General features: G+C 51.2%; 1 protein-coding gene across 6 annotated transcripts in view; it reads right to left on the reverse strand.

Moving 5' to 3' along the window:
* The window catches only part of VAV2 (vav guanine nucleotide exchange factor 2), a 120857-nt gene that overhangs the window by 22713 nt on the left and 83172 nt on the right, over nucleotides 1-14972 (reverse strand). For 3 of the 6 annotated variants that reach the window (XM_035341872.1, XM_035341870.1, XM_035341874.1), the window contains exons 4-7: nucleotides 9295-9363; nucleotides 3177-3279; nucleotides 1983-1997; nucleotides 1197-1295 (exon numbers count right to left, since the gene is read on the reverse strand). In XM_035341872.1, the coding sequence (XP_035197763.1) occupies nucleotides 1197-1295; nucleotides 1983-1997; nucleotides 3177-3279; nucleotides 9295-9363 (286 nt within the window). The remainder of the gene's footprint in view (nucleotides 1-1196; nucleotides 1296-1982; nucleotides 1998-3176; nucleotides 3280-9294; nucleotides 9364-14972) is intronic. The other 3 variants (XM_035341871.1, XM_035341873.1, XM_035341875.1) reach the window with 1 other exon arrangement.

Consider the following 14972-nt stretch of genomic DNA (forward strand, 5'->3'; position numbering starts at 1 on the left):
TCATTTTATTCTATTTTACTTTACTTTATTAACCTGCTAGTTTTCCCACCACGTTGCAGCTCTTGGCTGCAGCTGTGAGCAGCTCCGAAGCATCTTTGATTCTCTCCCTAGAATTTTGCCCTTGAAAAAGCGTAGCTGATATGATTACATCGGAAATGCCTTTCTGAACAAATGCATATTAATAGAAATACCCACATTACTTGTAACTACAAACAAAAAACCTAACACAGATGCGATGCACTGGAGACAGGACCCTCTGGCCCTTTACACGCCGTCAGAACCTGCTAACCCTCTGCAAGCTGTTTTGAAGGATATCAAAGCAATAACTTAACTCTTTTTTTTTTTTTGACTGAAACAGAGGGTTTATGGATGTTTTCAAAGAAAAAAGAGCTATTTGCACACATTAGGACATTTGGTTGTAAAGTGGGAAATGTTTTTTATTGCACTCAGTTCCGTGCCCAGCTCCTTTGCAGGAACTTGCAGCAGACTGAGGCAAACAACTGCAGAAGGGGGGAAACAAAAGCGTTAGGGTGATGAGAAATGGCAGCTTCATTTTCACTATTGTTCTTCATGCCTGCCACTTTTCTTAGGGCAGAAACCACCTCCAGGCTCCCGCAGCACCCATGACTCCACCGTCTTGCTGCGGTGTTCGTTTTATTTTAAAAGAAAGGCACAACAATAATCTACCAAACCCAATTAAAACCCACGAATTCAAGCAGCGGAATGTTACTTTTAATCCAATTAGCTTCAATGACAAGTCAGCACAGCTTCAGCACTTTTGAAAAACGCCCAGAACAAAGAAACTCCTTCGAATTATTCGGTGGCAATCGAAGAAGAGATAAGATATCTGCAACCATGGCTCTTATCAGCGAGACCGGGCAGGGTGAGCGGAGCAGGAACCTCTTACCCTGGGGTGGGGGGACACAGCAGGGAATTTTTCAGCCTATTTCCAATATTCAGCGATCAGAAAAAAAACATGCTGTTTGGCTCCTGCCGTTACAGGCTGCGCATTTGTGCTTGTCAGGATGGGTTTTCTGTGTCCTCCTCCCCCTCTTGCAATTTAACATGTGAGCGCACCGATCCTGCCTCGTCGCATCTGCCAGTTCTCACAGCAAGAACTAACACGGCACGGTTAAGGCAGGATGGAGTGATGGGGTGGAAGGCAATGGTATAAAAAGGGATGGCTCGGGTCTTACCTTTTCTATGTCTTCAAGTGTTTTGTAGTATTTGGCCTCGGTTTCTTGGATTTCTAGCAAACAGCAATTTCTTTTGTCATCTTCTGTCATGCCCATTTTCTAGAAAAAAAATAAAGTGATGCATGTTCAGATAGTCCTAATGGTGGTCCTGCTCACCCAGACCGGAGCTTCATTTGGCCTTCAGTGATGGCAAAGTTGTAACAAGCGCGAGTCAGGATAGGCAGAGAAGTGTTGGTATTGCTTTATGTTAAAGGAAACTACTTTTATCCAAAAAATTTAGGAAGAAACCCTGGCTCTACTATTCAGGATGTTACAACATGGTCAGCATTGCATTTTTCCATTTATTATAGCTCCATCACCAAAGACTATCGGCTAAAGAATAAATGAGAGAAAAAATGCTCTTTCTCTCTCTTTTTTTTTTTTTTTTTTTTTTTTTTTGCTTAAGATGAAAATCACAGCAGAGCCTAAATGGGTCATAAATAATACGTTAGACTTATACAAATCCCCTGCCAGGCCTGCCAAGTCTCATGATTTTAGGTCAGATCTGACACTACACGTGTTGTGTTTTTTTTTTTTCTAAGCCCCAGCTCCTGGCGTCACTTCCCCTACGTTTGTAAAGAGGAGCTGAGGCGTCGGGGTGGGAGGTGAAGCGCTTGTTAGTGCCGAGTTTGGGGGCTGATTCAGTCGGTGGTTTGATTTAATGACCATGCACATCCTCTGCGTGCCGTGTTATAACCCCCAGCTCGGACCTAGCAGCAAACCGGTGCTTTCATCGATGCGGCTTACCTGCATGTATCTAATCTGAAGCATGCAGAAATACAAGAAACCAATTAGCGTTACACACGCGCTATGGCAACAAAGCTTAAAAAAATTCCACTACCGAGACAGAAACATGGGTGATTGTTTTAAAAACAGACTCTTGCTCAAGGGCAGGGAGGAAAGGGAGTTAAAGGCACTGACCCCACTGCTGCTCAGCGGTGCCCAAGGAAACAAAACAGCTTATCCTGCGGTGCTGCAGGGAGCTCTGCGCCACGGCCAGCTCTGTTTGCCAGCAGGAGGCAGTAATTGGGGTTTACACCAATCCAGAGGTGGCAGGTGGCAGGGGATGGGAGAGAATTTGGCAGCTTGTGCTCTGATGGAAGGCTCCCTTCCAGCTCTGCACCAGCAAAAACCACCGTGGCCCTCCTCAGCGGGGACACAGGCAGCAAGGGGGGCTGAAGGCACCTCTGGGGAGATGCAAGAGCCACTGTCACCTTCCTGGACCATCTGTGGAGCAGGAAACTTGCACCAAAATCCCTTGGAGTCAATGCAAGTCCCTCCATGAGGTCTTGCATGCCACACTCCTGCTTTTCCCCAGTCTTTGGAGGTGACAAACGGGGTCGGCTGCTTCTCCATAAAGCCCTACAGGGGCTGACTCCGGGAATCTCAGCTGTGAAAGCTCTCAGCACCCAGGCAGGAGCAGGAACAAGCTCCAACCCCTGTGCCGAACCCTCAGCACACAGATCTGCCAGCCCTGATCTAAAAATACCATTGCACGGGGCACGAGGCTTGGTGATGGAGCACGTACAAGCCCCATTGCTCCCCGAAGGGGCTGCAGTGACACACGCTGTGCTGGCTCAGCAGCAAACAACTATTTTTAGCTTGTCTTTTACCATTTGGGCTTATTAGCTCTCCTTCCCCTTCCTCCTCCCCCAGCTCCTTCAGACGATGTGATGTGCTGGAAAACTCCTTGGAGAGCCCCCTCTGGGCCAGCACCGTCCCACTCGGCTTATTTTTACCTCTGGCGAGGCAGCTTGGCTTCGAGGGATGATGCAAAGTGATTTGCTCCCCTGCAGCAACTCCCATCATGTGTGAATCACTTCTTATTTAATTCTATCCTCAACCCGCATCATCCGTGGATCACTTATTATTTAATTCTATCCTCTCCCTTCCCCCCCCCCGCCTCATCAAAGTTCAAAAAAAACGCATGTAGATTATTACCATGGGCTGCTGAACTTCCACTCTGATGATATCTTCGTAGATATCATCGCCTTCATCTTCGCAGGGGACGCAGTCGTAAATATCCTCCCCCAGATCGTGTTCGCTGGAACGAGAAGGAGAGCGGCTCAGCGACAGCAGGGCACGTTCACTGCCGCTGGGTTGGAGGGAGAACGATCGCAGCCATAAGGAAACCCCACGGCCCATGGCACTGACACCCACCCATGGAATACTTAGGCAGGATCCGTCCCAGCCCGTGCTGGGGGTCGATTTGCTCCCTCTGTGCTCAGCAGAAATGGGCTGAGCGTCACGCATCTACAGGAGGAGCTGCTTGTAGGGGGAGCAAAGGGCTAAAACATCACCCTGCCGCTGCACGGCCGCATCCCCATGACCCGCTGCAGCCCCCAGCAGCGACCTGCTTGGGAAATGGGGATAAAAGAGACGCTGGGGAAAAAAAAAATCACATTCACGCAGCCACACTCCCATTGCAGGTTTTGCCATAAGGGAGTCTCACCAGATGCTCAGCTCTGTGATGCTCAGTCCCAGTGCTGAGCAGGAACAGCATTTACATCAGAGATGAAGCAAACAGCCAAAAAGTCACATTTTGAGGACTGGCCAATACACTTAGGAGATGCCCCCGCAAGCACAGGCTTTAAGGTGTCCCTGCGACATAGTGCCCAACTTCTATTGAAGGTTTTAGGTACTTAATTGTCACCTGAGCCTTTGCAAATTCCCCTAGGGGCTCCTAAGTCTTGGAGCTCTTCTGAAAATTCAACCCATAATAAATACCAATTAACAACAGTAATGCTAGAGCTTAGATCTACAGGTGCAAATTGCTAACAGCTCCCACTGAAGTCAACCTCATGGGATCAGGACAGTGTGAAATGCTGGAATATCAAACAGCTTTCACATACTTTATAAGCAGTCTCTTTCAACAGGGGTATTAATTACATACAAATATGTTTAGGTGTAAAACCGTGCTCAAAACGTAATGCTCAACATCTCTATATTATCGAGCACTGAGCAGCAGAGCACATCTGTTTGCAAAACTGGGCCTTATTTCTTTTCTAAATGCAGCTCCTTCTATTTTTAAAAACAGATTTATTTAATAAAAGTTTGGGGATTTTAAATAAATCCACTGGCATGATGTATCCATCCCATTCTTCCAGAGTGATGCATTGCAGCTGCTGTAATAATGCCCACTAATAGCTGGTGATCCATCTTCCCCTTCCCAAGCGTCGCCGTCACCGTTATTATCTGTACCAATATTTATATTCTCAGCTCCTCTCCTTATCCAGAGCAAGTAACTCCTGCTTCCTGATTAATCTTCCCTTCTCGGATTGCTGGGTGCCTCTCCATACATCATTTCCTTGGCTCGAAGGTCGTTAGGAACCGTACGGCTGGGTTAATATCGCAAGCGCGAGCCTGGCTGCTGGTGCCCAACCATGGCCAACGCTCCCCTGCTCACCGGCACTAGCACGAGCCCTCGGTATCTCTCTTTTCTGCCCAGACACAAAACCAGAGACAATTCCCAAATCCTAGGGCCAACTGGAAGGGCACTTCCAGTTCAGAGCTTAGAGAAGTGCTCAAACCCTTCCGTTGGTGCTGTGTTTTGTCTGCCGGAGTGGAAAATAAGCGCACGTCCCCATTATTAACAACGAGAACAGGCTTTGGGTCATTTTAGGCAGCAACAACCCACGAAGACACTAAATTTTAAATCCCCTAAGGGCAGATATTTTCAGCGTTCAGCACGGCGCCCTGCTGCAGGAGGCAGTATGGTCAGCATCCTCAGCATGTCCCGCATGGACCGCGCAACCCAGGGAGGCCAGATCCTCACCTCTTTCTTCACAGAGGGAAAGGATTTAGTCCTTCAATATAAGCAGCAAACCGAGAGCTGCCCATGGGGACTGGAGCCTGCGATCTACCGCCTGGATTAGGAGCTTCATTGACATCTCTGGGTTTAGCAAAGGGATTTGATCCTCCCTTCAGAGTTAACAGCAACATTTGCAATTGCTGCTATTAGGATGGATACAAACAACTATGGGCTGGCAGCATCTTGCCTAGCCAAGGAAGATTATTCAGGGCAAATAATAAGAGTTTTTCTTATTTCAGGCAAAGCCAGTGCTTTTGGCCAAATTTTTCCTCCCTGGCAATGAGCACTCCGCACAAATGCCCTCCAAAGCAGGCAGCGGCCCTGCTAGTGAGCAGCTCCCACAAGAGAGGAACCGATGATATTTTCAGTGCCATTACAGACGAAGAAGGTAAGCAGAGAAATGCTGGGAAGTTGATGTGTTTGTACCAGCCTCAGAAATTCACGGATGAGCCCCAGCGAGGCGCTCAGCACCAAACCAACCATGCCACGACCCACCCAAAACCAGAGCGCGGCTTCGCTGCGCTGATCAAAGCCCAGAAGCACTGGGGAGAGCAAAAGGAGGAGGGAGAAGGAGCTAAAATAAGAGGACCAAAAGCCGAATGCAAATTTCCAGCACTGCAGCTGGGGTTAAGAGCCAGAGGATGAGCAGAGCCCTGCACTGGCAGCACATCTGGCAGGGCTAGGTGTCAGGGTGATGGAGGGCAAGATGTGCTGGACCCGAGATCTTGCATGGTTTTAATTACCCAGATAGTATTTAGACTGAGACACACGTCTGGAAATAGCAGGAGAGGCCTTTACCCGTCTATTCTACTCTGGTCTCGTATTCTCCATCGGAAGTCGAACCTTGTAATTCAGAAATGAGCCTCGAGCAGTTATAGCAACCAACATCATCTCAGAGATGGCGAAAGCAAGACATATAAAAATCTTTGCTGATGACAAAGAAGCAAAGATGTGTACGAGTGCTCTGGCTTGAGTGTCCTGGACCACAGAGCCATTTATTTCGCTGCCTGGCATGTGTGGTTTTTCCAACACAGGAAAAATAATGAGAAAAGTGGCAGCTAACTTATCATCTCACCTTGGCTTCTCAATTCATTATTTTCTTTTTTTTTAAATGCACTTGAGCAATTCTGCTGATCACATCACTGTTTTGGAAGATGTGGCGAGAACCACTAGTAACAGCAGGGAAAGAAATAAACTCCAGCAAGAAGCTCATAGCAGGGGACAGCTCTGGGGCAAAGTCTGTGCCCAAATGAGCGGCATCACTTGGGCACAAGTTCTCACTTTTAGAAGAGAAAAAGAGATAAGAGTTATGCAAAGGGAAAGTTTCCTGTCAAGCCATTCACAGCTCTTCTGTGAATTGACTCCAAATTCTTCAAATACCTACCAAACCACCCCAAACCTGCCCTGGGTGTAACCCACGTACCACGCTTCGTGCCAGGGCCCTGCAGAGGGAAGGTAAGTGGAGCAGGTTCCTGATAAGGAGATTTCTGATACTGCAAAGAGGACCAGGAATAATTGCCCTCATAAATTTATCGTGACAAAATAACCGGGGTGTGGTGAAGCAGCAGCAGAGAAAATTTAGGTGAAGCACCAAGTAAGACTTGGGAAGTGTCAGAGCGGCTCGGGGCAGCTGAAACGGCCACCCTGAGATGCGAAGGCAGCAGGCAGGATGGTGCTGAGCAGCACGGCGGGTGGCTGCCTACTGCTGGGAGGCTCGCACGGACCCGGACAAACACTGCTTTGATTCTTCTCAGCAGTTCCCAGCGAAAGCAGCCGTGTTATCGCCCCGACCCACTCATTTCCTTGTGTAAATTTCTCCCAAATGTGCTGCTGGAGAGCCTGGCAGCCGGGCAGGCTGCAATAAATCACGCGGCAGAGGACGCTCGACCTTTTACCAGTCCTCCTAGCGCTGATGGCACAGCCACCATCCAGCCCTGCCATCTGCCCCGGTGCTCCCAGGCTGCCATCTGGCCGACAGCAGCGCGAGCAGAGGGGGCAGGTGGGCTGAGGACAGGGAATTGGAGAGCTTGCTCGCTCCCCTGATACCCTTCTGGTTTCCCCCCCCCCCCCCCCCCCATCACCAATTGCTCTTTTTTTGTATGTAAAATAAATATCTGCCTCCATGCCATTATCTGTCTTGACCTCTTGGGTGGACAGCACAATGCTGGGGATGAGGTTATCTGCATGGAAAATCAGCCCTGACCCAAAAGCGTGGGCACAAGGGGCTCAGCAAGGCACAGACGTCCTTTAGGGCCACCAGCCTTCTCGTGGCCACATTTTGCTGTGGGCACACACCTTGCATCTGCACCCTGGTGCTCGGGGTGCTGCTATCGACCCGCACCCGGAGCCTGTGCTGGCTCCTGTGCCAGGCTCTTCCATCCTGGGGGGGGCCTCGATACGGCATTCGGGACACACTCCCACCTCCCCAAGGCAGCTGGATGGTGAGCGCTATGAAACGCAGAGCTGCTGGGCGGACTGAATCACTCGCAGCCCATGAATGATGCCCTTGTTCCGCTGTTTGGGGATCGGCAGCAGCTAAGAAAGAGCTTTCTCATGCGGCCTCGTGGCTTGCCAGCGCGCAGCGTGGGTGCCCAGTGTGCACCACTGTGAGCGGCAGGCTGCCCGAGAACGTCCCCCGGGAGGTGCCCCTTGGCCGGGGCAGGAAAGGGGCAGCGGTGCTGCTGTGTCAGCAGGCAGCACACCAGCCCTGCTGCTCGGGGTCTCGCGGGGGCATTTCAGGGTTGTTTTACAGTTACAGATGAATTACGGCTCCATTTCACGGGTTGTGCCTCCGCACGACGTGGCTGTGCTGGGAGCACTGATTCCTATGAACGAAGTCGTGAGCTATCCCCTTTACACACCCCTGTCAGCACTGGTCCCACCTCATGATGTAACGAAGAGGATTTGGCAAAGGACAGGGGAAGAAAAAGCAAGCTAAAAGTCGAAGACGATCTGGGACAGAAGGAAGGAGCTCCTGTCCCACCGGCAGCTGATCAGAAATACATTTCCAAGCCATCAGAGCACATTTAGGCCCCCCAGGGCCAGACCAACTCCCAGCCACGAGCGAAGGGATGGAGTGGAACTGGGACAGCCACAGCTGGACGCTGCCCCTCGGTCCCCAACACACTGAGGCTCCTGCAGCACGGGGCTCCTGCACAGACAGCACCTTGCAGAGCCCCCGTGCAAGAATCAGGAATTTTAAAAGCCAAATATTAAAGGGATTTCAAGAACTTTAGGAGAGGGGGGGAAACATTGCTCTTGAAAGGATCCTTTTCTAAGTTCAAATTTTATTAAACTGTAGCTGCTGGGACCAACCCACGAGCGGGGGATTGCAGCATCCCCCTGTACGGGGGATTTATGATTTACTTTCGTAATAACCGAAGCCATAAGGAACTCATTGGATTAAGGAGCCTTATTATTTATGTTGTGGAACAATAATATTTAACCGTATAAAGCCGCACATCCACCCGCCCAGATTTTCTCCCTGTCTGAAACAGACTGCACTTTGTGAGTCCGGTCCCGGCCCCGCCGGAGCCGGTGGGAATACTGCCATCGAATTCCGATCGGGCCAGCGTTTCACCAGCCACCAGTTTTAGTTCAAGGTTGTTTAAAAGCCTGTTATATCATCACCGCAGCTCAGGGGCAGCAAAACACAGGCACCGGGGACACAAATAAATACAGGCAGGGGAAGGCACTGCTGGGTGCATCGAGGCACTGGGCACCCCCGTCTCAGCCACGGGCTCTCTCCTGCCCCGTTTTGGCTGCTCTGCCCTGCACAGAGGGTGCTACGAGCCTTTGTGCACCCCCAACTGTTTGTGGAAAGTGTGCTGCTGAAGTGAGACACTGCTTGGAAAAACACAGATCGCTCAGGTGCACGCATTGCACGGGACCTTGGGGTGACCATGGGGGTTATTCACCGACCTGCAGGCCCACAGAGAGCACTCGGAGCAAGCCCCGCTGCAGGAATTACACCCAGGGCTGTTGCAGTTCAGAAAGGGATGCAGCAGGAAGGGGTCCCCATGGGCTGCCCCCCTGAGCCACCCGTGAAGTCGGCCTAACCCAAAGGAACATCTCCCAGGGCTCTGCATGGGCAAAGACAGAGCTGTAAGAGCCCCCACATCTCCTGGCGGGGCGATCAAAGCAGCCGGGCCAGCGCTCCCAGCCCTGCTGTCAAGCTCCATCAGTCTTTGCTTGAACTAAAGGACAACCTTTCCCGTTGTGTTCCCCCCTGGGAAGCGAGGCACTCACTCGGCCAGCTCCTCCAGGCTGCGGTACACGTCGTCATCGTTCTCCGCGGTCTCCTCCGACGGGAAGGGCCTGCGAAGGAGATGGGTGACAGCGTTAGTGGTCTATCTGCCCCCCCTGCAGCCCCAGCCGAACCCAGAGCATCATCAGCTGCTTACTGAGCACAATATTCCTTGCAAATCCATTTGTCCCCTTCGAGGCGTTAGGTCCCAGGGGGACGCTGCCTGGGCTGCTCCCCCTGAGAAACCACCGTGCTGCTCGGTCTGCTCGCCACGGCTCGAACAGCCTCGCCCGCGTCCTTACAAGAGCAGGCCTTCCTCGTGTTAATACATCGCAATAGCTGAAAAAAGGCTAAAACCCCGTCGGGGGGGCGAGGGGGAGAGAAAGGACACCAAAAGGGCAAAAGAAAGCGGGGGGAAGCGGATTAAAAAGAGGAAGGGAGGGAATGGGGGGGGGGGGGGGGGGGAAGCAAGAATTCCTTGGCTCGTTCTGAAGTAATAATCAAGTAATGTAGGAAAGAGATGAAAAATATTGCTTTAATTAAAGCCAATGTATTATTGCTGGCACGGGGCCACGGCGGGCCAGGGCTCTGCTGGGGCTGGATGCACCTTGCGCCGCTGGCTGCAGCATGGGGCCGAGGAGGATGCTGCGGGGAAGCGGACACACATGAACCTCCAGCTGCCCCCACGTGCAATTTCCTCCTCAGTTCCCTCCCACTCTCCCTATTTCACGACGGATTGCCTCTCCTGAAAGATTTAATACGTGGCCTGGCTGGGCCCTCAATTTGCTATTTTTGGATCTCATCTCCAGCACTAATTTGCCTCCCCTCCCCTGCTTCGCTTCGCCCTGGTTGTGGTGAGCGGCTTCAGGCCGAGTGAACCAGGGGCTGAATCCAGGAGTTAACCCCTGCCACTGCCAGGTCCAGGAGGGGAAGGAGCCACGGTGACCCCAGCACAGAGCAAGATGATGCCATGTCTTGGGGTTGTGGTGCCTCCCCGTGAGATGCAAACCCATCTCACGGGGAGTTTGTGGGTTTCCTCTGCCCTGGGGGCTAGGGACTAGCACGAATCCACGTGGAGCTCTTAAAAAAGCCACCAGCTGCCCACAGCTGAGCTGAGCCCGGGGAAACATCCTCAGAATTCAGCCTGATGGCAAGGGGAACGGCAGCGGCATTGCACCACCCTGCAAAGCCCCAGGAAGAGAGAAAAAAACAGAGGTGACCTCTGCTCAAACACCACTGGTTTAAGTAAAAGCAAAAACCCACCACAAGACATGACCTCCTTTTTTTCTAAACACACCTTCTGCGTTTAATCTCTATTTCCTTTTCCATGCTCACCATGCCAGAACGAAAGGCGTTAAAGAGCTATCAAGAATATTAAAATCACAAGATCATGTTTCCAACCATAAATCTGGGCTTGAGGTGTAATCAAGTGCTGTGATAAACCCCCATCGTGTAAGACAAGGAGAGAGCAAAGAGAAAACCATCTCCTAACAGGAGTTTCTGGGAGACGGCAGCGCCGCGAGCCCCGGCAGCCTCACCTTGACCGTGGGCAATGCACCGGAGTGAAAGTCAGGGCAGGGGAGGAATTAATAACCTGTATCTCAGCAATTGCAGATAATGGCTAAATAGGGATGCACGGAATGCAATTAGAAGGAAGGTCAGGCTGAGGGGAGGGTTGCTAAATGAGCCGTCTGAAATTCGGAGCCGAAGGGCGGCTTTTTGGAGGAAGCCCCGCACTTTGGTCGAGCCCTTCGAGCCGGCTGCCTGTACAAACGTGTGGCTGTCCAGGAGCCACACGTGGCCCCAGTGATGCTCCCATGTCCCTGGGTCACTGCCACAGGAGCGGGGCCGACACCTCCCAGCCCAAAGGAGGGTTACAGCCGCCCCTCTCCCAGCCGGCAGCACCCAGGCAGGGATCTGCCACAGGCTTCGGGCAGCTGGCACCCAAAAGCTGCACCTCCTCCAGCCACAAGCTCCCAAAGAGTTGCCATGGTGCCTAGGACCAGTCTGAATGGCATTATTAAAAAAATAAAAGAAATAAAAAATAGCAGAAGCCTCGGTAGTAAAGGGAACTAAGAGCTCATAATTCCCTGCAGAACTGTGCTTCATCGTGCTTCATAAGCAGTATTAACTGCAATAGCTGGGAATGCCCAACATTAATGAATAAAATATTTTGAGTCCACTGAAACCCATCAGTTTTGCAGAGGTCCCAAACTCTTAAAATCCGTTTCAAAAAAGTCCCTTTTCAGAATCAATATTTAAGCACTAGACTTCATTTTTTTCAGTCCACCATCATAAAAAAAAAAAAATGTAACACCTGCTGAGCCATTTATCCTTCAAGCCTGTGCCACTTCATCCACTCGGATGGAGAGCAAAAGCCCCAGCAACATCAAACGCTGCTGGAGCAGCCTCTTAAAGATGATAAACCTCCCAGAGCAGACTTCTTCACAACAAACCCCAGTGCATTCAACAGCATAATTTCCAGAGATCAAAGAAGAGAACCCAGTAGTGATTGATCCAAGGCGCTTGTTTTAGAATCTAAAAAGAGAAGAAAAGACCAAGTGATTTGTTGCGGCGTTTAAAGAGAGCTTCTCAGCTTGAGGACAAGAGTTACTGCAGCCGATCCTCCCCGACACCCAACACAAAGCTCCCCTCTGATCTTAAAAACCATTCAGGCAATTTTCCGGGGCACAGAGCCCCCTGGAAAAAAAATTGCCTCTTGCAAGGAAATGCAGGAGCAGCCGCCAGCACACTGCACTGGGGATATTCAATTAATATTTCACCAGGCACCTAATGCAGAAGCAGCCCTCCCTTGCTCTCCATGGTCACTCGGGGCCATCCCACGCCGTATCCTCAGCAGCCATCCCCAGGCTCCTCGGCAGTGACGCTCGCAGCTCGGTGCGCTGCCTGCCTGCTCTCTGCTCTGAATTATTTAACGAGGAGAACTAGGTAGGCTGCCATTCTCCAGCAGCAATAAGCAGAAAGATTTATTTCTGAACATATTTCAGCGCCTGGTGCCTTGTCCTAGCAACCGAAGCCAGCTGTTCACCTCTGGATACCATCACAGAGAGTACAGAGGGTCAGAGATGGGTCGGTTTTACTCGGATCATTTGCTTCAGCAGCATCTTAGCCTCAAATTCGTGTATGAGAGAGCAGGGTGAATCCAGTGTGATTAATCTCCTATTTCCCCTCTCTCTCTCCATCCTGATTTCTTGGGGACAGCCACCAGCCCTGCTGGCGCGGTGAGAAGGTTTGTATGACTTGTGAAAACAGTCACAGGAGGCCACAGGAGTTGACTCAGCCCTCACCAGGAGCTGGATTCCAGCCTCCAGACACCAGCATGCTAATGTTGACCTATTTTCCCAAGTCCAGTGATAGCACTTCGATGCTTTAAACAGCAGGCTGGGTGTGTGACGCCCGTGAAACCTGAGCTGTGCCCATCTGCTGCCCCTTCTGCAAGGGATTTCTTGATAAATGGAAAGGACCAGCGCCTGAAACGGGTACAAATGGGCTTCTGCAGCTCTGCTGGGATGGATGGGGCTGTGCTGAGTGTTCCATGCTCAGGATCTGGCAGAAAAACGTTTTCATACATGGGATCTCCCGACTGCAATCACATCTTGCAGTAACTCACAAAGCCACAGCTGGATGCGCAGTCCTCCAACGAACCCTTTCTGAAGAAATCCTCATGGCAGAACAGTGAAACCCAATGGGACTCTGATTTCACCAAGGTTTTGTACTTCAGGTTTTCAGCGTGAGTTTGGAACGTTAGGTTAGCAGCCAGCCTCAGCTCTTGTGCTTTTTGGGTGAGTCTGGGTGTTCACATGGACCTGTGGGACCTGCTGGCCAAGGCACCCAGCATGCCCACACACCGTGTCACATCTGCTTGCAGGACACAGATTTGGGGAGGTGCTTGCACCCAAATACACCCATGTACAAGGAGAAACCCTTCCAAAGAGCTAAAGGGGAAAGCGTTCAGACCTCGTCCATCCGAGGAGCCCAGCAGCACCTTTTCCTTACCGAGAGCATTTGGCGAGCAGCGTGCTGACGGCCGTGGGGCGCTCATTCCTCGGCCCCGGGGCCGCAGCAGCTCCCTGGGGTGACGCAGGACGTAATGCTTTCATCAGCACAGCGCCCGTGGGGCCGTCCAAAGAAACCATGTGGTTCTGCAAGATGTTTGCATGCAACCGAGAACGCGTCCGTCATCAGCTTTGGGGGGGGGTTAGAGATTTATGGCTGCAGCGAGAGGTGGGTGTGAGCTGACCGGGGGGACCCGGAGCTCTTTCCCTGGCTCTGCTCTTACACCGGGCACTTCCCCAAGCTTTGGTTCCCCTCTGTGAGATGGGAACAAGCTCGGGGAATGGTTTTGGTCAAGCGCTGTGAGACAGACAAAAAGCACGCTATTAACGTCCGATGCTCTAAAGCAGGATGGAATCAATTCTCCCCGCAGAACAAGACACATCGGAGCATACCAAAAGCTGCTGAATTTAATTAAAATCATGCTATTGTGTTACATTACTCATCTCTGGAAAGAAGCACCTCGTGCTGTGCCAAATTTTAGACACGTCTTCTGAAAAATTATGATTTGCTTTTATTTGTGGTCTGGAACTTGCAGAAATTCTCACAAGATTAATTCTGATAGAAATTCAGCAGGGAAGCAGCAAGCTACATAATCAGATAACACAAAGATGATGATTTTGCAGGAGAGTACTTACAGCATTCAGCACAGCGCACTGCACAGTGCCCAAGGGTTAGCTGCATGCCCTGATTTATCTTTAGCTCGAATCTGAACCAAATATTTCTGGAGACTATGAGACAAGAAAATAACAGCTCGTATAATTTTATGTTTCAACACATTATCGCATTTTTAAAAAAATTCTCATGCAGCAATGCTTCGCTCTGGAAAGTGGCACGGTTTCCTCCTCACTCCAGCTCCACTTTGACAATAACAGATGGGTAAAATCAAAAGGGGAATCCAGAAACATCGTTCCCAGAGAAAAAGTACCCTCTGGGGTAACAGTCCCTAGGAAGGGATGTGGTCCAGCTCTCTGACTCAGAAAAAGAATTGATTTAAAAACACTGTGGCTGAAAATTAATGGCCAGCATGGTGAGCAGGGGCAGTGCCGGCTGCCCATGTCCCAGTGCTGGGGGAGCAGCAGACCAGGGCATGTTCCCCCCCGGTCACCTTGGGAGCATGAAGTCAAATCACACCCCACAGTAGCTGGCAACATCTCCAGGCTCCACGGTTGCCTGAATTTGCAAATCGCTCTGTCAGACCCGAAGCCTTGCTCTTAACGTGCAGCAAAGTGGCCCGAGGAAATCTTCCAGGACTCCGAGCAGCAGTTTCCCTGCTGTACCTGAGCAGCTGCAGCCCTCTGAAGCGCTCGCCAATAATAACAAATCTCTCCCCAAACACGTACCCCTGCCTGCTCCCAGATGCGTGCCAGCACCGCTGAGTGCCTGCAGGACAGCACCGCCACCCAGACAGGGCCCTGCTGTGCAACACCAGCCAAACAGAGCCCTGGCCTCAACAGCACTGCCTGTGGTCCAGGAGCCAAAAGATGTGTGTTCCCCTCGTCAGAGGGGTGCAAAGGGACGTGGCTTGGCCCCGAGAGGAGGCAGAGCCTGAACCCGAGCCTTCACATCCCCAGCGCTGGCAGCTGCCCACCTCCCTGCCCTTGTT

Source organism: Oxyura jamaicensis, chromosome 17, assembly GCF_011077185.1.
Source record: "Oxyura jamaicensis isolate SHBP4307 breed ruddy duck chromosome 17, BPBGC_Ojam_1.0, whole genome shotgun sequence".
Classification (NCBI taxonomy): domain Eukaryota; kingdom Metazoa; phylum Chordata; class Aves; order Anseriformes; family Anatidae; genus Oxyura; species Oxyura jamaicensis.